General features: G+C 40.9%; 1 protein-coding gene across 1 annotated transcript; it reads left to right on the forward strand.

Annotated features, from left to right (window-relative positions):
* On the forward strand, positions 1-27,104 carry eng (endoglin). Its single transcript, XM_033989215.2, has 14 exons — positions 1-88; positions 802-952; positions 13,750-13,889; positions 16,623-16,730; positions 19,372-19,543; positions 19,693-19,864; positions 19,937-20,042; positions 20,339-20,534; positions 20,623-20,774; positions 21,194-21,424; positions 21,501-21,567; positions 23,456-23,566; positions 23,639-23,674; positions 23,760-27,104. Exons 2-14 carry the CDS (start codon positions 895-897, stop codon positions 23,879-23,881), a joined length of 1,671 nt encoding a protein of 556 aa, XP_033845106.1. The 5' UTR covers positions 1-88; positions 802-894; the 3' UTR covers positions 23,882-27,104.
* Positions 27,105-27,159: the final 55 nt, after the last annotated feature.

Below are 27,159 nucleotides of genomic sequence, written 5' to 3' on the forward strand. Positions count from 1 at the left end.
GAAAGAGCTACAGCGTTGAAGCACCACATCCTGACTCTGGATTACAAGCCTCCCCTCGACTCAGCTCCACCACCTGATTCTACAAAAGGTGCGTTATGTTTTGCGTTTTTTATCTTTTCATTGATGATTTTGACAACACTTTCGATTTGTTTTTCTTTTCTTTCTCGACGGAAAATGATTCAAATGTACTTACACCTACGTTTATATCACATTTTAGACTCTGAATTATTGATATGTTTTGATATTACTTCATGAAAAAATGCTGTCTACCTTTAATGACCTACCCAAGCGCGCGTAAAAGTCCATTACGCACGAACTAACCGTTTTACGCACGACTGGGAAAAGTTAAACTCAAACTTCACCCGTGAACATTTGGCACGAGTTCTTACTTTGTCTTGTGTAAATCTCAAACATCGAGTCTACTTCCTTATCTGATGATTTTATTTAAAGAAATCCCTGGATGCAGTTCTGCTTCCTGGACAGTTGACCAGAAGCGTCCAGATAACCTCAGGGTTCAGATCTCTATTGTGCGCCCGGAAGACGCACAGCGGAGTCATGGCACGGCCCGTGTCATCCTCCTGCGGCCAAACTGGGAAACATACTGAGTTTAAATAAACCATCAGGGGCTTAAACACGAGGGGAGCTTCTGTTTTCTTCCGATAACCTGCTGTTTTTGATATTCTTGGACATGTATTTAATATTCAGGCGATACAAGTCACAAACATCTTTACATTTGGTTCATACCTTGTCCTTCTGTGACATTTTCAACCTCACCAAAAATATGCTCCATCTCCTCCACAGTTATTTCTGCTCGTTGTCTGACAAAGGACACTTCAATCACCCCCTGAGTATCTCACTCTCCTGCCTGAGCCTGACAGCTCTCTCTCTGCACAGATGGAGTCCCACGTAGCAGTGACGGTCCTGTTGTTATGCGTCATTGGAACCTCTACAGGTAAGAGTTTTGAAAGGAAAACAGCACTTTGGTCCATGCTCTGACTGTTAATAATTACTATATTATAATTAAAATGTAAACGTGAGGCTAGGAGCTGAATCGTGTTCATTAAACTGACTGATCATAATTTAATTTAGCCAAAATAAATACGATTATACGATTTAAGTTGCCCTCATCAGCAAAAAGGGTTGATGAAGAAGTCACGATAAAACAAGCAGTAAAAATATATGTTACAATCTCAAACTTTGGGTAAAATTTACTAAGAAGCGAAATGTTTTCCTGCACAAAACTACACCTTTCATATCAAACAGACCTATAGTAAAACTGCCTACAAGAGCTTTATTTGAAGAAAATCCGTCTCAACTTAATACAGACAAATACAAATCGCCCGTTTAGGGACTCGCACCTACAGCGTCGTCTCACTAAACCATGCACTGCTTCCTTTGTGTGGACTAGAAGCACAGAATTGGCGTGGCTCTTTAACACATCTCATCACACCACATCACACATCTCCTCTCTGTCAGAGCCCTCCACCCTGTTTCCACACCGCCCGTGGCTGTCCATATCAAATTCAGACTTGTAATCCCTACAAGGCAAAGGGGGAGTGGATTCCCTTCCCAGTGCCTCGCGGCCATAATCCAGCCGCACACTCTGACCGGCTCTCGGCTGCTTTGAGCTGCCAGGGCCTGACTTCCCTCCAGCCATGTGGCATTAGGGGTGGCCTGAACAACCACAGAGCTGTCAATTAGTAAAACAATCCTCCAGTATTTTCCTCAGTACAAGTCTCACACCGGGGCGAGCGATATTGACTAAATAAATTCCTCAATACTTTTTAATTTTTTGGTTATAACAATCAGACAGTGTTTTAGCAGCACCAAAATAAAATAAATATGGTTGGAAAAGTCGTGGGTGGAGTTCAAGTGGTGCATAAAAAAATGATGGAGCATAATATTTACCACAAAACTGCAAAAATATCACTGATGCACAGCAAGTTTGTAATTAACATCAGAACAAAAGTTTCACATAAATACAACAGTCGTCAATATCTCTGAAGACGTCAGTGTCACATGAAGATCAAATGTTTTCAGCAGAGAGATTTTCATCACGGTCTGGTCTGTGATGAAAACAACAATAACACAGTGTTGTGTCGTAGCAGAGATGCATTATTCATGGTTTCGGATTTCAAAGTGAAGAGAAATTGGGAATGTTCCTATAGCAATTAACAATTTGATCTTTTATCTTTATAAAGGCAACGGTCCAGAGTTCGGTCATTAAAATAAATGAATAATAAATGAAGCGTAAAGTTTGAGCTACAGATAAACAGTGATAAAGAGGCAAAGATACGAGGTGAGGTGACACAAATGGAACAGTGGAGGTGTTGCACATCAGATGGAGGTGTTGCACATCAGATGGAGGTGTTGCACATCAGACGGTGTTGCACATCAGATGGAGGTGTTGCACATTAGATGGAGGTGTTGCACATTAGATGGAGGTGTTGCACATCAGATGGAGGTGTTGCACATCAGATGGAGGTGTTGCACATCAGATGGAGGTGTTGCACATTAGACAGAGGTGTTGCACATTAGACGGAGGTGTTGCACATTAGACGGAGGTGTTGCACATTAGACGGAGGTGTTGCACATCAGACGGAGGTGTTGCACATTAGACGGGGGTGTTGCACATTAGACGGAGGTGTTGCACATTAGATGGAGGTGTTGCACATCAGATGGAGGTGTTGCACATTAGACGGAGGTGTTGCACGTTGGACGGAGGTGTTGCACATTAGATGGAGGTGTTGCACATTAGACGGAGGTGTTGCACGTTGGACGGAGGTGTTGCACATTAGATGGAGGTGTTGCACATCAGATGGAGGTGTTGCACATCAGATGGAGGTGTTGTACATTAGAAGGAGGTGTTGCACATCAGATGGAGGTGTTGCACATCAGATGGAGGTGTTGTACATTAGAAGGAGGTGTTGCACATCAGATGGAGGTGTTGCACATCAGATGGAGGTGTTGTACATTAGAAGGAGGTGTTGCACATCAGATGGAGGTGTTGCACATCAGATGGAGGTGTTGCACATTAGATGGAGGTGTTGCACATCAGATTCTAGAGCGTTTTACTTCTGTGGCCTCAGTGTTTTGCTGTATGAAAAATGACATTCTTGGCTCCATTTGTAAACGGGCTCTCTGCAGGGCGCTGGTGCAGATTCAGAGTAGTTTTTGGCCCAGTCCAGACCTACTGAAAGTTGACCTTGTGTAGCGGCTCCACAGGGGATCAGTCTCACTGTCTGCCTCAGTTTAAGGAGCTGTTTAGCTCAGTCTTAATTGCCTGTGTGACACACCGTCCCACATACACCATCATTTACTCCATAAAACAGCTCATTTTTCTGCAGTTTTCTAGCATTGCCCATTATTAGATTCTGTGCATATACTATAGTAAGATCTTATGTAAACACCATTGGAATGCTATTATGTTTTATGTTTTATGTTTTCTACTAAGCTCTTTGATTATCCTGCCCTTCATATTTGTTTGGAAGCTCCATTTGTATCTGTATGTGTGACTAGTGACTCCTTTACTCTTCTCTGGCACTTTGAATCACTTTGTGTACAAACTCTGCTCTACAAATAAACTTACTTTGCTTTGCCTAATACTTCTACAACTATTAAAGAGCTGGTCAATCAAAGTCATACCCTGCACAGTGTCATAATCAGGAATCACAAAGTACTTTTAAAAATCAGTCTGATTTTTGAGCAAAGAGACAAACGTGACTCTGTGATGCACACGTCACATTCACACATACACTTACATGCTTCAGAATATATCATGTTTGTGTCAGTGCCTTTTATTAACAGCTGTATTCAGTGTTGAGAATACTTCAAAATGTCTGTAGTTACAGCAGAGTACTGTTCTGATCCCACTTCACGCCCTTAACCCTTTACAGCCTGTCGTAGTTCTGCTGAAACTAGTTTTATCTGAACATTCTTTGTTTGCATTTATGAGGTCGGCGTCTGGACAAATGAGACAAAGCCGAGTACAACTATAGATATGACGACATAAAACATGATAGAGTTTTAACCGCTCGTCCCCACGTCTCACCCTGTTCTCATCAATATTCATTTAGTCCTTTTTATACTTACAGTTTATCTACTGATGTGCTCAGCTTTGCAGTGTGTTGTTTTTGTGCAGTTCCCTGGTTGCACTGGTTTGTGGAATCAGATCTAAAACATCTGTAATGTCTGTGCTGGAACAATCTTTACATTAATTCTGTCACAAGATTTAACACATTTTTGGAGCTTCAGTTCAGGTCAAGCAGCATAAATAAAATACTTTCTACTGTAAAATTTGATAAATATTTTGTTATATTGACTAGAATACCATGTTTTCCTTTAATAACAACACACTTTTTAAACTAAAAATTGTATATAGTTATCATGAAGTGAGGTTTTATAATAATATTTAATATTTAAATCCTGGACAAAGCCGTAGTCGTGGCACCCGTGTTGTGATGGTTAACATTCACTCCATGTCAGTGCTCACCAACGCTTGTCTTTTATTGTTTACCAGCTTGTAATCTCCAGACCCGAGAAAAGGATCAGAGCGGCCTTAGTTCCAGCACGCCGACTCCCCGTGAGGTTAATTGTGTTTAAAATGGTGGTGGTTGTTTCTGAGGCCCTACACGCTCCAGACTGTGGCTTTATCTCTGTCCTCCTGTGACTACACAACTCGTCTAAATCCCCTTTAGTTGTTTTACATGGAAATTGTTTGTGCCAACTTCAGTCACTTCATTAAAATGTTGAGTGTGGACCTCAGCTGCTTTAATCCTGCAGGTTCTTGAAATCCTGCTGTGTTGTTGTTCTATTTAAATTTCTATTGGATTCATTATGACGATGTATGGCTGTTTGAATCTTTAAACGTACGCCAGCTTACCTCAGTTTTTCCTGAGCTGAAGTAGATTATAAAAGGCGAGCGGTAATACCAGTATTTACTCATGATTTCCAGAGTTGATATCATTTTCGTGCTGCCCTTTTAAATCTCCGCAGTCACTTGGCGACACACACATTTTCTTAAACCTCTATGACTTCCATTAGGCAGATCTTTTATCAGATTCACTTCCTTGGTTGTGGCTCCAGTTTCTTAAACTATATGGGACATCTTATCTTAGTCGCCATTAGTCGTTTGGAGTCTTTCCTGATGTGAGTTTACCAGCTTATTTACAAAGTATATCTAGTCTAGACAAGTGGAAAAGTGACTAGAAAAACAATTAGATACAAAGTTTTGTTGTACTCTGAGATTTTTATCCAAATTCTGTCCAGTATTTCCTGGCAGTGGAGTCGTGTTGAATGTGCCCCCTGCCGCCACCAGAATCACAGTGGGAGCCAGAAATCCCCATGTACGACTGGTAGACCCCCCACAGCATTTGTGCCGACTCAAGAGCTCGCACGCTTTGCACGGGCCATAAGGAAAGTACAAAAGTGATTAGCGGGCGGCCCTGGGGGGAGAAGAGAGAGGGAAGGATGGTGGCGAGACAGACGGATGGAGAAACTGAGATAACAGAATTCATAAAGAGCGATTTATGGAGACAGTGGGGGAGAGGGGGGTCAAATTTATGTGACTGTCAAAAAGCAGATAAGTGCTTCAAAGCAAGATATGGGGAAAGCAAAGTAAATAGAGGATTTAAAAGACCAAATGATAAAGATAAAGGGAAATGCATAAAAATGTGTTGTAACACTTGGGGATTCACGCAGTTACATTCTGAACCCCAGCACAGGCAGAAGGACCAGAAAACCCTTATAGGAAAAGAGAGACTCATGTTAAAAGTGGCGTTGAAAGTCCAAACAGCCCACTTCCCCTGTTTTAGTGTAGTGAGCCGCTGCGGGCAGCAGGCAGACTGGGTGGCAGGGAGACGCCATTGCTTGTCGCTGCCTCAGACCGATTTTGATCTGCTCCAGTGTTATGCCCCTCCCAAATAACAATCCAGTTCAGACTGTTGGGCTTTTCCTCTGTTTGAATGTACTTGGAGTGTTAAGGAGCCTAATGGTACAGTCCCTGCTTCTGTTTGTCCAGGTCTATACAATTGAGATGACTTCACTTGGCAGCTCTGTAACTTTGGACGTTTCTACACTATGGCCTCTAATTGTCCATGTCCACTTTTTTAATCTGAGAGTTTCATGATGACTGGATGGCTCATTAGTCTTGTGTGAATACATGCTGTGTCAGCAGGGCCAGCCGTGGGCCAAGTTACTGCTGTCTGAGCAGATAAACTGTGTGCGTTTTGTCTCTTGGATAGTGAGTGCACAGACCCAAAAGAGCCACTTTTATAGAAACTATCAAGAACTCCTTTCTTTGTATTTCAAAAATTAATCTCAGCAAATAAATAACTGCATGCACTTGCTGTCTTTCTTTTCAGAGAGTCAGGCGGACTATGCAGATGAGGAACAAAATGTTCCCTCTTCTCTTCTGTCCATCCATACAGTTACACAACTATTCTCCAACTTACTTTGAAAAGTTTTTAGTTTAAATGATCTAGTCTGATGTAGAATTCTATGGTTTGATGTCACACTAATGCATCAATCACCACTTAATGCAAACTATAATAAAAGTTCAAATTCTGGACAAAATGTATGTTTGTTTGATCAGATATGGGCCAGTGCACATTAATCATGTGTTAGTCCAGAGTAAATGTGCCAGAGTTAGACATGCACGATCATTTTCACTCATAGTCCCATTGGCAGGTTAATGGAGATAAAGCAGGAGATAAAAAGCAGGACGTGTAACAGGCACAAACTCTCCATACACATGAAATAAAGACATTTAACATTTGTGAAATAAACAACACGCTTTGATAAAACTGTACAAAGATGTGAGGGTCTCCCTGTTTTCAGGTGTGATTGACAGACACATTAACCAGTCAGAGAGATGCACCATCTGTTCACGTCAGAACAAATGTGGTTTACACATAAAAAGTAGAGAAAATAACACAGAGGAATGAGAAAGAGAGAGATAAACTGTAATCTCAGGTAAAACAAATAGTATGTTTTGTTCATTGTCATTTTTTCATGAGTGATGCTGATACTGATGGTTTAGAATCCAGAGGAACCGATGGACAATGAGCTCTGCCGATATTTTGGGGTCGATATGTAGGACAGATTTAGATAATTTTCCCCAAATGATTGAATTAGAATTTAGTACAAACTCATCTTTAACCCTGTTTTACTACAGACTGTGTAGGGAGCAGTGTGGCCACATTTTTGCAGTGCCCTCTAAAATGTCCAGATAAAGCTTTTTTTATGCATATTTAGCTGGTTGGGCCAAACAAAATATCAGCCTCTGCTGCAGATTTAAGACTGATTTGCTAAAAGGTGCAAATATCGACCTGATAAATCAGCCAGCTAATATTGGTCTATCTCTAGTCTGAATGTGTGGATTTTTAAGAGAAAAATGTCTTCTGCAACTGAGAAACAGTATGATATCAGCTTTTAAACCCTTTTTGGGTGTAACACCTTTGAATCATGCCATTTTAAAGATTATTCTATAAATCCTTGTTCCAGTGCCATGTAAGGCTCATTAGTCCTTTGTCATTTCTTGCTGCAGTGGCTCTCATCAGTATCATGTCAGAGATTTACTGGGTGGACAGACTTTCTGTTGAAATAGGTGCCATGCTCTCTGGTCACGGTGTATTTAGAGAGCATGGATCCCTGTCTGTGGTGTAGGTGTAGCACTGTCTGTGTAAATGTTTGATATAAAACTCAATAGTAGAGCCCTCCCTGGGCTTGGACACAGGCTTTTCATTTTCTCCAGCTCCCCTTCCCCTAAGTAGACAATGACTCGAAGAAGAGGCTGCATACGCCTGACAGATCATTTGAACCTGTTCGTGCAGTTTTCACTGCATCCCAACATTTAATCACCTTTTTAGAGGCTTATGGAAACAGTTAAGTTCAAGAATTTGTCTTGGTCTTGATGCTTCCTGTATTTATTTGTTTTAAATTGTTGTTTTAAATTTGACTTGAGTATAGATGTTTGCAGACACAGACATATTCATGATGGGTGTGAGACGCTGCTCTAATGCTCGAACTTTACAATATTAGAGCTTCCCTGGGATCCATAATCACAAGTGTGAGAAATAAAATTAATATTCAACCCTTTATTATCAGGGTGCCCTCACAGGAAACCATCCATGTGTACTGGCAAAAAAGTTGTTAGGAAAAAATGGCTAATCTGTTGCCAAGCATACGCTGTGTAAAGCTACATCAATCTTAAATGATTGGGAGCAGTCACTGGGTAATGAATCTGCAGCACTTCTGTCTGCCTTAGTCACACGCACTTGGCATGAAGTTTAGCAAAAACAAGTCTGTCTTTCCCCCAATTAACACTTGAATGATTAATTATGTTTTCAGGCTCATCTTGTAGCTTTGCAGGGTCTTTGCTGCAGGGACTAATGATGTGAAGAAAAGGGCCAGGCTTTAGTGTGTCTGAAACAGTGACCATAATGTGACGTTACTCAACTGGCACAAAAAAGTTGGAATTGGTTGCACAATGACAAAGCTGTGAATAAGCATTTTTACTTGGCAGCTTTATGTTTCCAAGTGTGAACCCCGGGTTATAAAGCTCTTGTGTTTGCTTGTTTCTCCATCAAACCTAAAATATGCCGAATACATTGATTTCCCATTAGATTCTGGTTCAAATATATAGAGGACCAACTTTCTGGTGACAAAACCATATATTTAAAATCACCTGTCAAAAAGAAATGCCACATAACAGAGCAGGACAATGCATTAGTATTGTCAGCTCTTTCTAAACGCCTCTCTCTGAAGCTTGCCAAGTCTAAAATGCTGCAGAGCAAAGGGGAAGTGAACCACAGACCTTCCATGTGCCGCCGTTGTTCTGGCGGTCTTTGCCGACTTCCGACAAAGATGCGGCGACGGACGAATGGCTCCCTGAGGTGTAAACAGAACTCGTGTAAAGACAGCCTGTCTCCAGACGGCCTATCACAGCCTCTGTTCCTCTCACGGACCGCAGAGCCACATAGCCTGTTCCAAAGCCGCTGATAAGGTCAATCAGTATTCTCAGACATAAATTCAGGACTGTAGTTTGGGGAAGTTGTGATGGTCAAGCGTTTTTGTGTGTGTAATGTGTGGTATGGTCGTGGGGTGAGAGGCCAGGGGACAGTGCGGGCCCCTGCAGAGTACTGATAAGAGCTTGTTTACCTTCCTGTGGATGGTCAGGCCTCAATCTGCAGCTGCGGAAACGGCCGGACAATAGGTGTGTGTATAAATGTGTGTGTGTATGGAGAGTTTAGTGAGACTTGAGCTAGCCTTGAAGTTCTCCTTTCTCTCCCGTCGCACTCTCTCTCTCTCTCTGATAGGGCGGCTGACCCCTCCTCCCCATTGGCCGGCAAGACTCTGTAGTCCAGCTCTGAACACAAACTGTTTACCCCCAGACCTCAGGGAATAGAGCAGACAGTTGTTCTTGATGTGCTGTCAAGACTTTTCCTTTGTATTTTTACCGTTATGTGTTTGAAATGCAGTGTAACCCTCCAGACTGAAGTTGAACCAGTGCATTATGTTTTCAGGCCATCACGTCCATCGCTTCATACTTTTAAACTTGCCCTCAGAAGGTCACATGCTACAAATGCCTCCAGGAAGCTTTCTGAAAACAGAAAACCTGATGAATGAGTTTGGGTGTCTTTGGTCAAAGGTTGAGATGCTTGTGAACTGTTTGAAATTTGTTTAGTTTATCTTCACCGGAGCAGAAACATGGGTTACAGTTTGTGTGTGCTTGTTTTTAATGTAGGAGCTCATGGGTTTCATCTATAGGTTCGTGGACTGACACTCTGAGTGGATGTTTTCACCATGTACTCCAAAAGTACTTACTGGCCAAGGTCAAATTGAGTTTTGTTTAATAGTGAATACATGTGACAATACTCGAGGTGACTGAGGAACGACAGTAGAGTAATACACGTTTGGGAATCATGTTTGATATTAAATCTGGGTTTGATGTTCCACAGACATCGTGGCAAAAAGCAGAGCTGCTCAAACTCAAGTACTTTAATGTCAGTGTGAAGATCCTCAGAGTTTGCTACTGTTCCTATGTTGAGTGGCATTTTCTCATTATTTCCTGCTTTGGGGGTCTCTCTGTGAAGGAAAAGAACAGTTTAAATAGTATTTTTATAGTTCTCCCAAAACACTCTGGGAAAGTCTGATCACCAGAAAAATCAGTAAAGTCATTGACCTAAACACATTTAATGTCCAGGCTTTACCCTGATGCCTCAGGTTTGTGTTATCTGATGAGCTGCTATTCTAGTCTTTTATTCCTTCTGTGAATTGATAGATTCATTGCCTTTTCATTTTATTACATCTATATAAATGAAATGTGTGCACATTACATTTGAGATATTCACTGTAGATAATAGTATTTTGTAAATCATTTGTTCCAGTAGTATTATGTGTCACATTCTACACCTCTGTGAGTCTAAGTCCTACAAAACATGTTTAAAGTCAAGGCCAGAGGCTGAAAAGTACCTTGACATTTACATTGTGCTGTAGCCCACGAGCTTCACCATTGACCAGAACGATGCACAAGATCATTTTATGTTCTCAGTTATTTTGAAATTGCCTCTATGACACTCAGCTTTACCCTTTATTGTTAAATTTAAGCCAATACATTGAGTACATTTTTTCAGCTAAATGTTAAAGACATGCATTGAGTAAACTGAATTGGTTCTGTACTTTTTGTGACTGTTGGAATCTCCTTTGACAGAAAACCAGTTGTCCTCTAACAATATCTGGAGACACTGTCCTGCTATCAGACAGACAGAAACAACCAGCGAGCATAAACATGTCTTCTCATGGAATGGGAAATGGAGGCGACTGATATAAGTAGATAAAGAGGACAGGAATGGAATGATTCTTTTATACCTCATTTACTAGCAAACCGCTTAGTGAGGCTGCTGGCATTTCCGGGGTCAAGAGGCCAAAACGAATGCTCTTCTTACCCTATAGTGACTCATAAAAAGAGACTGGGAAGTCCCACACACAAGCACATAGCCCAGTGATTTATACCAGGACTTCTGAGGGGACAGTCAAGGGCCGTTGACTCTGTCACAGCCCAACACAAGCCAAATAACATAATGGATGTGGATGCTGAGCAACAGACATTAACTGAGGTCAGAATAACAGGAAACCAGCCTTGACCTGCAGGTTGAAGCAAAATAAGACAGATGGAAAACAAGCACAGATGACATTCCATCTTCATTTCCAACAAACTAACTCCCCGCAAATATATAAGTGTTTACATAAGTCTCCAAAGTGTGACCATATATAAGTGTTTATATAAGTCTCCAAAGTGTGATCATATATGAGTGTTTATATAAGTCTCCAAAGTGTGATCATATATGAGTGTTTATATAAGTCTCCAAAGTGTGACTATATACTGTATAAGCGTTTATACAAGTCTTCTTAACATAAATGTTGTAAGTACCGAGAGGTGGCAGCTAAACTCCACTGTCTATATCATTGGGCTGGTGTTTTAAAGGTTTTAAAATCATCCACCGCAGGCTTTTATGTAAGATTATAACTCATCCAAGCACCACTCTTTCTCTCATGATCTAGTCATGCCAAAAGTTTCATTTTACAAGAAATTTCCCAGTCAGTTCCTAAATCTTTAAAATCAACTGTATTTCTGCTCAAATTGTGCCTTTGGTTTGACTAAAACTATTCTCCTAATACAACAACTTCATTTTTTGTAAAATTGTGACTTTGTCTTATTCTCATAACATTATGAATTATATTTGATGCACAGTATTTCATTTTTTCATGTGAGCCTGTGACATAAAGTGTCCTCCATCTCTGGATATCAAAGCACATCAGGCACATGTTGGATCAGAACACTGTTGTATGTTACGATGTTGTAATCGTGGCTTATGTAACACGTCTTTGGGAAGGCTTTTTTCAGCTTTATCTCAGCTTCAGTCCACTCTCCTCCAGTAGTGATCACATCACTGTGGCCGGTGTCTTTGATTAGTGCTGATTCTAAATAAGGCACATCCTGTTGACCTTTCAAACATCTTGTTAACGGGTGGATTGGCTGGTGTCCTGGTGCAGTGGCAGCCGCCTGGAGCTCAGTGCTCACAGGGCAGTGGAGATGATGGAGGACTTGAGCAACGTCACGACCCCCCGACCCCCCTGGCCCTGACCTGACGCCCCCGTCACCACAGTGGACTCAGTGAAGGATGGACTTGTGGCAGCTGAGAAAAGCCAAGCTCAGATGATGTTGCAGTTCTATTCGTCCATCACTGGGTCCTTCCTCACCTCCTGCATCACCGTGTGGGACACAGACTGCAGCACATTGTGTTCTGCTCAGAAGGTGCTCGGCTGCAGCCTCTGATCTCTCCAGGACGTGTACGTCTCCAGGAGTGAGGGGCGAGCTGGCTGGATCTGAGGATTCTCACCCTGGATGTGGTGTTTGAGCCGCTCCCCTCGGGCTGAAGGCTACGGCCGATTCAGACCAGAACCTTTTGCCATAAAAACAGTTTCTTCTCTGCTGTTGAACTCACCTGTCACTTTAATTAACTCATGTCAACAATACTTCTGTTTGTACTAAAGTTCTGCTGTGTAGTTCTGTCCATGCTGTATATACTGTAAAAATCTATATTTATACAAACTTTATTTCATTTTTACAGCATTATTTTATGCACGGCTCATTTTATATTTGACATTTTTTACTGTTAGTACTTTTATGTTGCATATATCACTGAAGCTCTTTCCTAATTTATGAATTTTGTTCACCAGTGGCAATAAAGTCTTCTTTGATTATGTAACTATTTCTCTATACGTTTTACTTTTTATATCCTCGTCTTCTTCTTACAACTTGTACAGAATTGTAGTGTGATCCCATAAAGTTATTGTTAGTGCAGAAACTTGTTTTTAAAAATACGTTTTTGAGATGTGATCCCAGATCAGAGGATTCTTCTGTCACTCTTGGTGCTAACGACACAAAACTGCCCCAGGACTTGTGCTTGTAATCATGTGTCACAAGCACGAGCCCTGTGTCTGTAACACTTATTTCATTTCTACGCTGACACAAACTCTCAAATAAAACATCATTATGGTTGACTGAACAGTGTATTAAGGTCATGGTTGTGTGATTGTGCGATTGTGTCTTCTATCAGCCTAACACAAAATCAAACGTCAAAGACCAAACACAACAATCGGCGCAGACTTATTTCAAAAACACGTTTCATTTTGCAGTTTGCATTACATTTGCTTACATAATGTTGCACCATTATCCCTGAGCTATAAGATACATGCTGAGTGTAATATTCACGCTGCACAGTGAGTCACTCGTCTGACACTAGTCTCACACCACAGCACACAAAGGCAGGTAGCCCAGGTCAACCCCCCTCTGTTACCCCACACATGAGCTGCCCGGGCTTGATTAATTCAGTCCCGTGAGAAAGGCATCTCCAGGTTAAACAGCAGGCTCATACACAGAGCGCGCGAGTGATGGACGACTTCAGCCGCACGTTCTGACGCAGCTGATAAACGTGAACCGGCCGAACCTTTTTTAAACAATGTGCTTCTGCCCTCCCATCTAAGATCACCGCTCTGAGCCCCAACGAGAGCTTCTAAATGACTAATATCCAACATACACAGTGTCAGAGTCTGTAATGTAGAAGTCACATATCTAATGACTATTTAGCTCTGTGTTTGGAGAGTCCCGTCACACTCAGTTTGACAGAGTTGTAAACAGTGTGGTCACTTTTAAAGCGCTGACATAAACCATTTGTTTTGTCGCAGGCTCCGGTCAGACGTGTGTCCCGACGGAAAATGAGAATCCGTGGATCTTTGTGAAGGAGATGCAGACTGGATGCTGGACAAGCTTCATCGGCAAAGACAACAAAGAAGTTCATATTATCAACCTGATCTTCACTCCACAGGTAGGTTTGGATTAGTTCAAGTATTATTTAAGTATTTCATATGTTTATTTGAGGTGTGCTGTCATTATCGTATTGTGTGTATCACGTTGAATCAGGTTTGCTCATCTTATTAATCTGTGAGGGACACTGTGATTCTGTCTGAGTTCACTCTGAACTGGTGGAAACACACATTAGATCTGGAGATCAAACCTCATCGTGAACAGTGACAGAAGTCATCATTAAAATGTTGCGTCGTCAGCTCTGTCCATCTGTCAAACTGACACCAAACGCAGCGCCGTGTCAGGGATGTGCCGTCATCTGCTTATTAGTGATTCTTTCTATTGACCTTGTGGAAAATGCCAATCTCGTCTGGGATTTTGAACAGAAAGATTTCTCAACACAACTGGAAGTCCATGAACAGATACTTTTGTGAAGTTGCATGTTTTCTGTAATGATGCAGCAGGACGTAGATAAGTCAGAGAAATAGCAGATGTGCTGCATCTAATTTGTCAAAGATAAAGCTATGACATCAACACCAAACAACTGTTCATAAATGACTAGGAATGCACATTTAAACAACACAACATTATTCACCAGACTAACAGATGCTTCTAAAGGTCAAGGGTCAACTAATCAACTAAAAAACGGAGACATTCAGACAGATGACTTGTCAATTCTTATTTATCTCATTATAATAAAACTATGAAACAGGCGCAGGGGCTTTAGAGCCGTACACGTGACATTATTTTAGATGACTGATCGGGCAAACTGTACTCGCCATAAAACGACCGCATTTTTTTGTTGCTGCGTCATTAAACATTTTTCACCGTCAGTGTAGCTCTTACAGCAAACAGAGGTCATGTATTTTCCCTACATTAATTTAACCTCCGCTTTTCCTTTCTGCAGTCGTTCTTAAATTGTTTCGTTGAACATTTGTCCTCATTGTGGAACACTCCGCTGTCAGCACGTAACATCACACCGCGGTTAACGGCGTGTGGAAGCTTACATCACTAACGTCAACATCGCACGGGTACAGTATGTGCGAAGTGACGCTGAGGTGGGAGTAAAAATGTGCAAGACGTTTACATTAGAACGATGGAACGCTGTATCTGATGGTTTTAAATATATGGTAGTTTGTGTGTATCTACGGCCTGGACAATGTCAAGTGTTCGCTTATCCTCTTTATCACAATCGACTTCTCTTTATACACATTCCTTCTCCGCTCTTGACGGCCTCTTTAGGAACAGACTCTTCTCGTTAGCACAGAAGAGGAAGGGCCTCATCTTCATCCGCTGTCAAACTGTACGTCGTATCAAATCAGCGTGTCTCCTCTTCTCTCCTCCTTTTGTCTAGGTTTTTTTTTCTTATCACCTTCCTCCACATCCTTTTGTTTTTTTTAACGCTGATTTACGGTTTGCCCAGAACAGTTAAAAGTCCGTGCTCGGTCTCGATGGGACGGGCCAGAGAAATTCAAAGGGAGGGGCCGCTCGGTGCTCGGTGCAGGGTCCATTGATGTCACAAACTGGCTGGAATATTCAAGGTTTTGGCCTAGTGCCGAGACGGTACCAGCAGAGCCAATTCAAGCTAAGGGAGAGAAGCAGAAGAATAACTGGAAACTACACCAGCAAAGGCCCTTCAGAAATGCACTGGAGAAACGAGTTTGAGGAGGGGAACAATTGTATCTTGAAAGCGCAGGGACAAAAGTAGAAAAGGTGAGTGATCAGGGTCAATGGCGATCCAGGGTTAAACGGAGAGAATTGAAGGTACAAAGGGATGACGGGAGGAGCGCACGACACCGGGACAATAAGGCTCATTAGAAGCAGTTAAGGAAAACACGCTGGACCTAAAACAGGCACAATGAGCTCAAAGGGGAAATGCCATTCATTATTCAGGAGGACATTCCAGGTAGAGCTGAGCAGGACTTCTGGGAAGACGTAGTTGCAACGGCAGACTGCACTTCCTGCTTCAATAACAATTACGAGATAGATGTTATAATTGTGACGCATTTCTGATAGTAACGCAAACTCAATGTGCGGCGCTCATTTGTGAATAAAAGAAACAACAAATAATACACTTTCAGGAGCTATGATGACATTCCTTGGATCAGTAGGAAGTGATTTTGGAGGAATTGACTGAAGACAAACTGTGTGAGCTTTGGGAAATGATGCAGGTTTAGACAGAGATGATGCCGACTTCAGATGTTTTTACTTCCAAATTCCCCATTTCCCCGTAGGACTTAAGAGACCACACTTTGGGGCCACACTTTTTGGGAATATTTTGAGGTACTTTCCACTCAGACCAGATACATTTTGGTGATGCTAGCACACGTACAACACTGCTTTGTTGGGAAACATTTTGTATTTATTCTCACTTCGATAAACTGTATTGACCCACAAAAAGAAATGACGCTGTAGCTCCAAAGATAAAATTCTGAATTAGAAAGCAAATATAATTCTGTTGAGTTTTATACTATACTTCACAAACCTCCCACTCTGAATATTTAAATGTTCCAGCTCATTTTACAGCCACTTTCTGCCACTGTTTCTGTGTGAACACGAGCAGAAGGGACTGGGGGATTATGTGGACTTAATTCTTGCGACTCTTATATAGAAACATGCCTTTTGCTCTGCGTCACCATGGGAATTGAATGCATGTATATATATGTATTGTACATTACCACAACAAAGATCAACAGAAGCTCTATAGGTTCCCAGCTTGTATTGAATTGTAACAAGCCTCATTGTTCTTTTACAGGATGACAAGATGTTCTCTATAAATGTAACCAGACCTATGAATCTTATCCTGACATCAGCAGACACAACGTTTAGTGCATACTACCTCAACAAAGATGCCAGCATTTATGTAAGTACTGACTGAGTGTTTGCATCTTCACTTTAAATATAGGAAAAAACATCATCAGCATCCAAAGAAACACAGGATTTGTATAGGTTATTCCCAGAACTCCCTGTAACTAGAAGTGTGATTCTGTGATTGTATGTATGATTTCCAGTGTGGGCAGATGGGCCGTGCTCTCGTGCGGTGCCAGCTGTTTGACTACAGTCAGCCTGAGACAGATGTGGATCTGTCTGTGCTGCTCAAACAGACACTCTCCACACTGCTGTTCTTTACCTACTCGTCTGCACCGCTTTGTGATTCATGCAAACACAAACTCAAGTGGCCAGCAGCATGCAGGATCGAAGATATCTGAAATGAATTCCACATATAAAAGCAGATATGAAGGTTAAAGTGCAGTTTACTGTCCCCTTGTCCCCTCTGCATTTGACCCACTGGGTGCAAAGCCACTTGTCAGGACTAGAGGGCACCACAGATTTGGGCCCAGGGACCTTGGTCAGGACTATTTTTGTTGTGTATTTTGTGGTTAATGGGGGAGTGTCCAGAGGAAACATACTCAGACATGGAGAAGAACTTCCTGAAATATTCCTACTTAAAGGCGAGAGTGTTAACCACTCTGCCACTGTGCCACTGTTGTAATAGTTCAGATAAATCGTGCATAAAGTGCTTTTAACCATTTTCCAAATGTTTTCACACATACATTTTTCTTCTTATAAACTTTTAGTGTTTAAAATGGGCCTCTGTTGTACCACTCCCACAGACTTCACTGTCAGATAACGATGAAAAGCTTTGCTTTGAAAGAAACCATGTTCTTGAAATGTTGCCATAAGTTAACAAACTCTCCTCAATTCTTTGGACACATTGTGTCTGTTTTATTGCTTTTGGCTCTTTGTGTACTTGATGTCTGCAGATTTTAGTCACGCTGCAGTAATAATGCTGACGACAAGTGTCAGTGGTTAGTGGTCTGCTGACAGCTCACTGATGCTGTATCCTGTTCCTATGTGACTGGGGGGTCTGGCCGGCTCTGGCTGTAACTGCAGGATGTTTTTGTGGGATGAGCACCATCGCCGGGGGATAATAGTACTTTAGTGCAGATTGCACAGTAAGAGAAACAGCATCTGTTTTGTGTCGGAGAAAACACGTCAGTGGCCTGACAGCTTGGCTCAGTCACAATCCCAGTTTTTGTCAGGCTTCTCTGGCAACAACATCTTTTCTTTTTTCTTTATTTTTTTTCCTGTAAAAATAAGATGAAATTTTGTAGTTCACATTTATATTTGTTCACCTCAATGTTCCTGTGTTTGTGTCCATTGGTTAATGAGTGCATTACAAATCTAAAAATACAATCCTCCGACATCCATCAACTACAGAAAAAATGAAAAAGCCTGTGAACCTGTGGTGTCTTAAACCTGAACACAAAAGAGTGCTGCACATATTTGTGCTTTCTCTTTGCAATCCACCTTTTGTGGTCAAGTCTTATTTTTCCCAGTCTGTTCGACTTCTTACTTTGCTTTCCTGTTGTGAACATCTATTATAGATTCATGCAGAAACTTCTCAAACATCATCTGTATTTCACTCTTCCTCTGCCGCTCTGCGTGAAACAAAACTATTCATTCAAATGTGTGACAAGAATCTTTTTTATGTGAAATGTGGCTCTCACTTCACATTAATTCACAGGGTTAATTTAAGGTTGAGCTGCTCTTACGACATAAACATGGGAGCGTTCAGTCCAGACCCAAACATTCAGCTGCTGCAGTGTTTGGTGCTTTGCTTCTGAACAGGGAAGTCGTGACGTCAGCTTCCGTAAACTGGAGACTTTTTTAAAGATACAGTGGAGACTTGTAAACTATTGACCCGACAAGAGTCTGTAAATAAAGATGATCTAAATCCCCTCTTTCATTATCTACATCTTTTATTCTTGCTACAGTTTGCCTTTTACACTTAAGTCCTGTGTGAAATGTATGTTTGTTTGTTTCTTATTGCGTTGTATTGTTTTATTTATTTATTTTAACCCCTGGAGTTTTGTCTGGACACTGTTTTTTGCTGCTCAAACACATTACCCCTGGTGGAATTTTGATAATTGTTCATTATTTCTTGTACTTAATGCGTTCAAAGTTTCATAGTTTCACTTCTGCCTCAGTGTCGTAATATACACAGTTTCTACTTATCCATTTGAACTTCATCTTGACGTCTTAATAACCAGATATTGTGCTCTCTTGTCTTGGTATACTTCATGCAATGTAAACTCCATTATTTCTCAGTGGGCCAGACAAGGAAACAGCAGTGTCTAGTCGTTGCAGTGATGTATATATTTATACCTTGTATGGAGCCAGATTCCAGCCGATTGTGGTGACGCACAAAAGCTAAAAAAAGGGCCCATTTCCTGGCCCCACTCAGGAAGTAAAGGAAGGACCTTGGCTCCAACTGGCTTGTGCAACTGAGCTAGTGGACAGTTAACCATAATAAACATTTCTATTAAACAATGAAAAAGTCAGCGATGAGTAATTTTAAAGTAAAATTAAGTTGCCGCCTGCACATGCCCAAACGTTACTTTACTGACTCATAAAAAACAACCGCATTTCATTCCATTCAACATTTCAAACTGTGACTTCGGGCTTTTTTTAACAGTCTGTCTTTCCGTGTGTCTGTGTAGGTGAGCAAAAACTCATCGTTCAATTTTCACGGACAGCAAAGCCACAATATTCACAAGGAAGAAATGCCGTCTGATGATGAGGAGCTGGTCAAATGGGCCACGCAGAGATTTGGAGGAGTGACGTCTTTCACGACGATTCAAAACCTGAAACAACTTCACGTAACAGAAACGGGTGAGTGGAAGAGCATTTTGTTATTTTGATAGTCACCGTCAGTCCTGTGGGAGAATGTTTTTGACATTTTTGTTCCACCCGAGCAGCTCTGGGTGTTACGTCGTTGCCTGTAAATATAATATTGTTGATCTACAGCATATGATTTGTAGGAACCAAGGCCGGCTCTCATGAATGCGTCCTTGGAAATGAAGACACATCTGAGAAACGCTTTCTGACAGTTGAAACAGTTGCAAGTGTTCCATTTAAATCCTGCTTCCCAACGCTCCCGAACAGCAGCGAAGACCTACATGTCATAAATATCCCCGAAAGTTCCAATATTCGGTAAATAAACTGTACTGTACACCTTTATTTTTTTATTTAAACAATTAACTTTCTGGTTTTTCTTTGCGGTAGAAATGTGTCTCTTCACATGGAGGTTGTAGAGAAAACCAGTTTATTGTTGAGAGGTCCCCAGGGAACTCTTTGGACGATTATGAACCTGAAACACAGCAAACTATTTGTAAGTCAAACCAAAGTAGCATTTACACCACAGCACACACGACAACTGCATGAAAAACACAGGACTGAGAGCTTCAGGGGTTTTTTCTTAGTTAAAAGATCAGAACAGGTGCTCCTCAAGGACAAGGGTCAATGGTTAACAAACAGAGACCGTGCTTATGACAGTAGTAGTACTAGTAGTAGTAGTAGTAGTTTATTTTTATACTACAAGCACGGCCATCTTCACTATTTATGAACATGTACATCAGTTTATCTTTGATTATATTGCAAATGACATAAATTGTTCCTGTTTTACAGTCGAATAATGAGATTCTTCTCGATCACATGCGCCACCGAATCCCTCCGATGTTTTCTCTGAACAGTGACGTTGCAGAAATAGTTCAAAAAAAGGCTCTGGAGTATTTTAAAAGTGCAAGTTTGACCAGCTACACTGAAATCACAGCAGAGGGCTCCACGATTGCACTGACGTTACAAAAGAGAGCGATCAATACAGGTGCAAGATGATTTCATAATGTTAATATGTAATGTTACTCTGTGCATTTTTATATAAATAAATACTGTTTTCTATCGTTTGCTTCTAGTTTCAGACGCAGTGCTGAAAACATCTCCCACTGTTACGACAAACGGGCCTCATCTGATGCCTCTGAACATGCAGCTGTACAACTCTCCTGATTTCCGCTCTCCTCTGGATCCAAACGCCAAAGTGCAGAGCAACAGGAGAATCTACGCAGAGGTTTGTGATTAACGCAGCCGTAATGTTTCACAGACTTCAGTTTATTTATGACATCATGATCTGTCCAACATAAGAGTGCGTTTAAAACTTACACACACACATTTATTACCTGCGGCGCTAAAATCACATCTAAACCTCGTCTTGTGCCTCTGACAGAGTGTGGAGTGTGAGTTTTTTAATATCTACAAGAGAATAAGTCTAATGTTTTGATCGTTCCATCATAATTATGTAAATAGACCTTTGTTTCCACTTATGTATCTCATCTTATATATCTACTCACATATATTTATCAGACAGCGTTAATAATAACCTCATTTAACACAGTGAAGTTTCTTGAGTTAAATGTTATACCTCATATGTCTCCTGTCATGTCTCCTGCCGTAGATTTGACCCGTCCATCTTGTCTGTGTGTCTTGTAGATTACAGGACGCACCTTGGGGGACATTGTCCTAACCATAAAGGTGATGCAGTGCTTTCTGCGCTCCAAAGGCTCGTGTCCTGTTGTGAAGGAGCTGCCTTTCATGACTGAAACCTGCTCCAGTAGCTCTTGTGTGAACAGCACCAGGCTCAGCTTCTCTTTGGATCAGCTTCAAGAGCTCACATCGACCGCCTGGGACCTGGAGTGCTCTGTCAAAATTTGTTATAGCGAGGTAGACATACTTATTCATCTGAAATGGTGATTATAAAGAACTGGGACGACTCATTAAAACGTTCTGCTTTGTCTAGAAATGTGGCGATGGGGGGCGAGTAAAGCGTTACCTGGAGGTGACTCAGCCGTGTCTACAGCCGCCACGTGAGTTTAACCTGGGATTACATTTCTTCAAATGTACACGTCTATTTCATAAAAGATGGATATTTATTTCAATCAATCAAACTTTATTTCTTTCTTCCAACAACCAAAGCTGCCCAAAGTGCTGTACAACATTAAAAACATGATTAAAAACAATAAACATCATACAAATCAACAGAGAACGTTACACCATTAAAATAAAGAAAAGTGTCGTAGGGCCACTAAGTGTTAAAAGCCATTCTAAATAAATAAGTTTTATTTATATATATTTATATTTTTCCCTTTATTTTTGTCCATTGCAGCAGTTCAATTACTCTTATACATCGTTATTGCAGTTTATTACTTAAGGAAAAGCAAAAGAGTAACGATGCAGTTGAACTACTTAAAATTTTAAATAGAAAGTGTTTGGAGCATTCTAACTTGGTAGACAGCGAAGTGCATGCTTAATAAACTTGCTGAACTCACTGAAAAGTAAAACTTTCAAATTAGCCCTTTTGCCTTCAGGACCTAATTGTTAGTCTGCAGCTCGGTCAGTATATTGTTGCTATAATTCTTCTTGGTGTTGTTGCCTGCAGTGCTTGGTGGTTGTCATAGCAGTGCGTTCAGGATGTGCACCGGAGCTGGCGAGGGGTCTGAGCAGGGCCGTGTCCGTTAGGAAGGTCTGCAGCCTGACCTTGTGGCCACAATCAGACGTAATGGCTCTCAGGGGAGCAGAGCCAGCTCCTTTGTGTTTCTTAGAGCTTCTGACTGTGCTGCTGTCCAAATACAGGCATCAGGACTCACGCCATTGTCTAAGACTTCAGCACCGCCATCACAAATATTAAATACGTCTTGTTTTAAAGTGAAGCTCCTTAGATGTTGTCAGACTTCAAAGCTCTTTATACATTTTTTTTTATTTGTTGCTTAATATCTTTTGTTCGGGAGGAGATCCTTTAAAAGTTTAATCTATAAAAAGAAGTCATTCATTCTTAATTATTTTTATTCTGGGGGGAACTGAACAAACACCAGCAAAAGTATGAGCAAACAGCATTTAATATGGTTATACTTAAACTTAAAGGTTAGTATTGCAAATTTAAAGCCTATACATCCGTGTTAACTTAAAACACATTACATAATACAGTTAGTAACCACATTCAAGTGTCTTTACATGACTGAAACATAAATACTACTATATTTTTTATTTAAGACCTTCTGTCGTGTCCTTCCTCACCCTGCCCCATGTGCGTGTGCTCTCTGTGCTCGTCAGAACGGTTGATTTGAGCTTTGAAAAGTCTGTAAATGTCTGTCAGACTGAGGACCTTGGAGATGTATTTAGTTTTTCGTGGATAATGTGTTTGCTTATCGATCGTGCAGTATGTTGTTCAGCCCAACCTTATATCAGTGTCCAAATTGAATGCATAATTATACAGGAGAATTAATTGACTATCTAGTGAAATACCAGTTCCATCTTTCACACTTGACTGCACAGTTCTGAGTGGTGAATTCTCCACTTGTTTGGTTGTTTTTATCCACACCTGCTGAAGCGTCTCATCTCCTCATCCTGTTTATTCAAGTGTTCTGTCCCAGACCGTGTTAAAGTATCACGAGATGGCCTCTTCACTCTGTTATATTTCTGCCAAAAGGGCAGTGCTTTCTTCACTGATAGTATCACTTGTGTTTACAGCTCCCTCACCACTCAGTCACATGTAGTTTGGGCGACTGACCACTAGATGTCCCTGTTTCAGTGCTGTACCTGAGGCAGATTCTCATGTTTGTTTTAATGTTTTTTGTGTTTAATTTTAACTCTCATGATTGATCATTGATTTGTCTCTCAGTTTTGAACACAACAGTGCCCTGGAGCAGATTATAGATAATATACTGTATTTATAAATATCATTATGTTTTATTTCAGCCACTGAGTGCTTTGACTTTGGCCTACCCGGGGTTCTTGGCATTGCATTTGGAGGGTTTCTGATTGGAGTGCTACTTATTGGAGCCCTCTGGTTTATCAAAATCAAAACAGGTATATTCCCATCGTACATTTTGTTTAAATTGGGTTTTATTTACATTCACCAAAGAATGTGTTGGTTTTCAGGATACCCAACTGGACTAGACATGAGTTCAACAGTGGGTAAGGTTTAAGTGCAGCACATTTTTCATCTTCCCTTTGATGTTCAAAATACTTATCTCCATCACAATGTGTGTTTGTCTTCCAGGATGTCCTTGTTCCGGTACAAAACGACAACCTGTTTCCACTAACCCTTCCCCATCAGAGAACAGCAGTGCTAATGCGAGCATTGGAAGCACCCAGAGCACCCCCACCAGCAGCATGGCATGAGACAGCAGGGCCACAGCCGCTGGCGCATCTCTCTTTCAGCCAGCAACCCTGGGCTTTGGGTTGTCTACAATCAGGCTTTCAAAAGCTGTCTCCATTTGGCCCTCATTTAAATAGTAGACGGAAAGCGGGACCTGTGTCTTCGATACAAATACAAAGATTTGAAGTTTGTGGAGGTCGGGGGTCTGAGTGATGGATAACACGAGTCTAATCAATGGCTTCTGGCACTCACCTCCACAGGCCCTCTGTAAACCCGCCATCGAGGCAGGAAGTTAAAGAGGGCAAGAGAAAAAAAATAAATAAATTGGCTCCCAGCAACAGGAAAAACAAACCATATCCCCCAAGAGCTAACAGGAAATTCACCACATTCTTTCAATGAATTGTGCTTGTGCTTGTGTGATGGAAGCACAACGATTGTTAGATAGCAGACAAACCTGTCATGTGTGTTTCACATTCATACTACTCCAACATCAAGTGACCAAACAGCTTATTAGTTAGGACCTCAAAAGCACAGTATAATTACAGTTATTGTGAGTAATTTATAACTTGAGGTCACTGACGATCAGCTACCTCTTCAAATCTCCGTCTGGAGCTGAGGTTTCATTTACCCTCAGTGTTTGACTGGTGGACATCTTGTTTATTCTATTTCATTTCATCATTTGCAGTGTGAGTTTTGTAGAAAGAGTCACCGTCGTGTTACAGCTACATTGTCAATTGGGCCATGTCAAAACATTTATTTTTATTTTTTTAATATATATAATTTATTGTGACTCCTTAAAATGCGTGCAGAGATCACTCACACACCTCAGCTAAATCTCACATGAGGCGTGACCCCTTAGAGGCTGTTATTAGTCACAAAAAGACCCTTTATGTGGCACAGTTATATGGCCATATGGTGAGAGAGGAGTAATGTCCCTATAATGATCAGCAACTATCCAAACACTGAGCCGCAGCTGTTAGAGCCACGAGGAGAACTTTCCCCACAACAGTGTTTCTGGAAGAGGATTTTCTGTATCTTTTACTCAACATCAGTTACCACCTTTTCCTAATCTGTAGAACTTCTCTGCCGTTACAAATGCATCTGTCTTAGCACACATTCATTTTTTTATGTTAATTTGATCAGAATTAAACAGCCAGTTCAATAAATGAGCTCTGGACGTGATTTTTCAGTTTTATCACTTTAAATGAATTTATAAATAACATTTTTCTTTCTACAAAATTCAACTCAACAGCGCACAAATATGTTTTATATAAATGACATTTATGAAGTCGTGTTTATTTTTTTGGTATTTTAACAAAATGCTGTAAAATATCCTGCAGTGCGACCGTAACTTTTCTTTCAAAAATTCTATAAAGATACAGGAGCAGTTTAGGTGTGGAATGAAAAATCACACATTTAAAAAACAGAATGAGCTCGTCTGACATTTAACCACGAGGTTGAGCTCAGGGGTCGAAGGTTTAAGATAAGTCCAAATAAATAATGGTCATATTCTTATTTTTGTCAAATTAAACTTTTCTGAAAACATTGAACATGGGCCAGTTACATGTCCTGCAGCGGGACAGTTGTGTTTGTGATGAAAATACAGCTCAGTTGTTAAAATGATATTCTTTAAGATGAGACAGTTACATCATTATTCACCTGCACCACGGATAAAATGTAAAATGAAGTGAAAAGAGTTGCACTAAAGTGACAGTGTGCGCCACAGAGCAGCTGCAGGACGTGAATCAGCCCCTGAGAAAACACGTTTTTTAAGGCATCTGTAATAAATTAAATGCAAGACAGACAAGTTTAATGTCATACTGTGGAACATTCCAATAAATATTGAATAGGGCCGTATTAAATAATGGATTTGTTAAGATTAAGTCAACAGCAACACAAAAACCCCCACAAAATATCTATAATTTTACATTTCAAAATCATAAACACGGCCGTTTTGTCAGTTCTGTAACGACTTTTACCCAAACGTCTGTAGCTCTGAGTCCTGATTTTACCTTGTGTTTTGTGAGACAAAACACATTTCTACCTTGTACATGTGATCGGCTGCATCAGCCCATCAGACGGTTGATCCGTAACTCTCTGTTTGCATGTATAAAATGTAAATGTCTTAGAGGTGAATTATAATGTTAAAGTCTGTATTTAATCACACAGTGAACATTTGACAGGTCACTACTCTGTATCTACACTGAGTTTGTTGAAGGAGGTGTTTCTGTTTGTTCCGCTGCATTAGAGCTTTTTCTTTTTCTATATATAGCAATAAAACGAGAAATAACTGTTGCCCCATAATGAAATTAATTGGTCTAGAACTGTGTATTTCTATGGTCTGTGTCGAATGTCTTTGAGTAAATGTGCAATATGAGGTAAACCCTTTGTAGAATATTCTTATAATTGATAAACACGTGGGACAGTCTTTACTGGGACATTTATATAAGCCACACTTTGAGTCATTTCTGTGGTGATTAGATTTCCTTTGTTGGTTTTACCTCTGTCTGGCCTCACCTCTGACTCCCCTCGTGTCCCAGAGCAGACCTGTCCCAGAGCAGGGCCTGTCCTAGATCAGACCTGTCCCAGAGCCTGTCCCAGAGCCTGTCCATGCTCACATTGACATCCTGACATTGTACTGTGTTCATTGTCTTGTCTTTATGGGCGGGAGGCGCGTGGACATTCCAAAAGCTAAAACATTTAACAAAGGGAATCATCCCAGTTGGAAACACCCCCAGAATAACCTTGGTTTATTTGCGACTCTCAAACAGTGTGAGTGCAGTGTTGTCAATACAAGTGTCTCACACGCTGCAGCTCTGGTGACTGGAGCTGCTCCTGACAGAAGCATCACACAAACTGTCAGTTAATTCACTTGTTAACCCTGAGAATCTGTTCATTACCTCTGACATCCCCACTGTCTTAGTTAGCACTGTAGCTGCGTGTCATTCTCCACACAGCCTGTGTGTGTTCTGTGTGTGGTGTGTGTGTGTTGTGTGTGTGCACATGAGCATTTGGCTCATTTTGTCTCTTAACAATGTCCAAAAATGTGGAATCACGGAGGAGAACTTTGCCAAATGTGTACCTGCTTTGATTGCCTTGACAGTTTTATTTCTGCACTAACGTGGGCACAGTGCACAGTATTTAAAGATGATACTTTTATGAGAGTTTTCAAATGTTTTTCATGTACATAGTATTATTTTATATCTACCATTGATTCAAATTAATAAACCAAACTTGATTAACCTGAGTTTACTTCATTTTGTTCTACTAATTACAGAATATAATATATGACCTACTGACT

This window comes from Periophthalmus magnuspinnatus, chromosome 23 (genome assembly GCF_009829125.3).
Source record: "Periophthalmus magnuspinnatus isolate fPerMag1 chromosome 23, fPerMag1.2.pri, whole genome shotgun sequence".
NCBI classification, from domain to species: Eukaryota; Metazoa; Chordata; class Actinopteri; order Gobiiformes; family Gobiidae; genus Periophthalmus; species Periophthalmus magnuspinnatus.

Excerpts from the sequence above, each read along its gene's own strand:
- eng (XM_033989215.2), top strand. The coding sequence starts at position 895 with ATGGAGTCCCACGTAGCAGTGACGGTCCTGTTGTTATGCGTCATTGGA. Across the intron at positions 13,890-16,622 it reads ACCTGATCTTCACTCCACAG|GATGACAAGATGTTCTCTAT; the intron begins GTAGGTTTGGAT and ends GTTCTTTTACAG. Across the intron at positions 23,675-23,759 it reads AGACATGAGTTCAACAGTGG|GATGTCCTTGTTCCGGTACA; the intron begins GTAAGGTTTAAG and ends TTTGTCTTCCAG.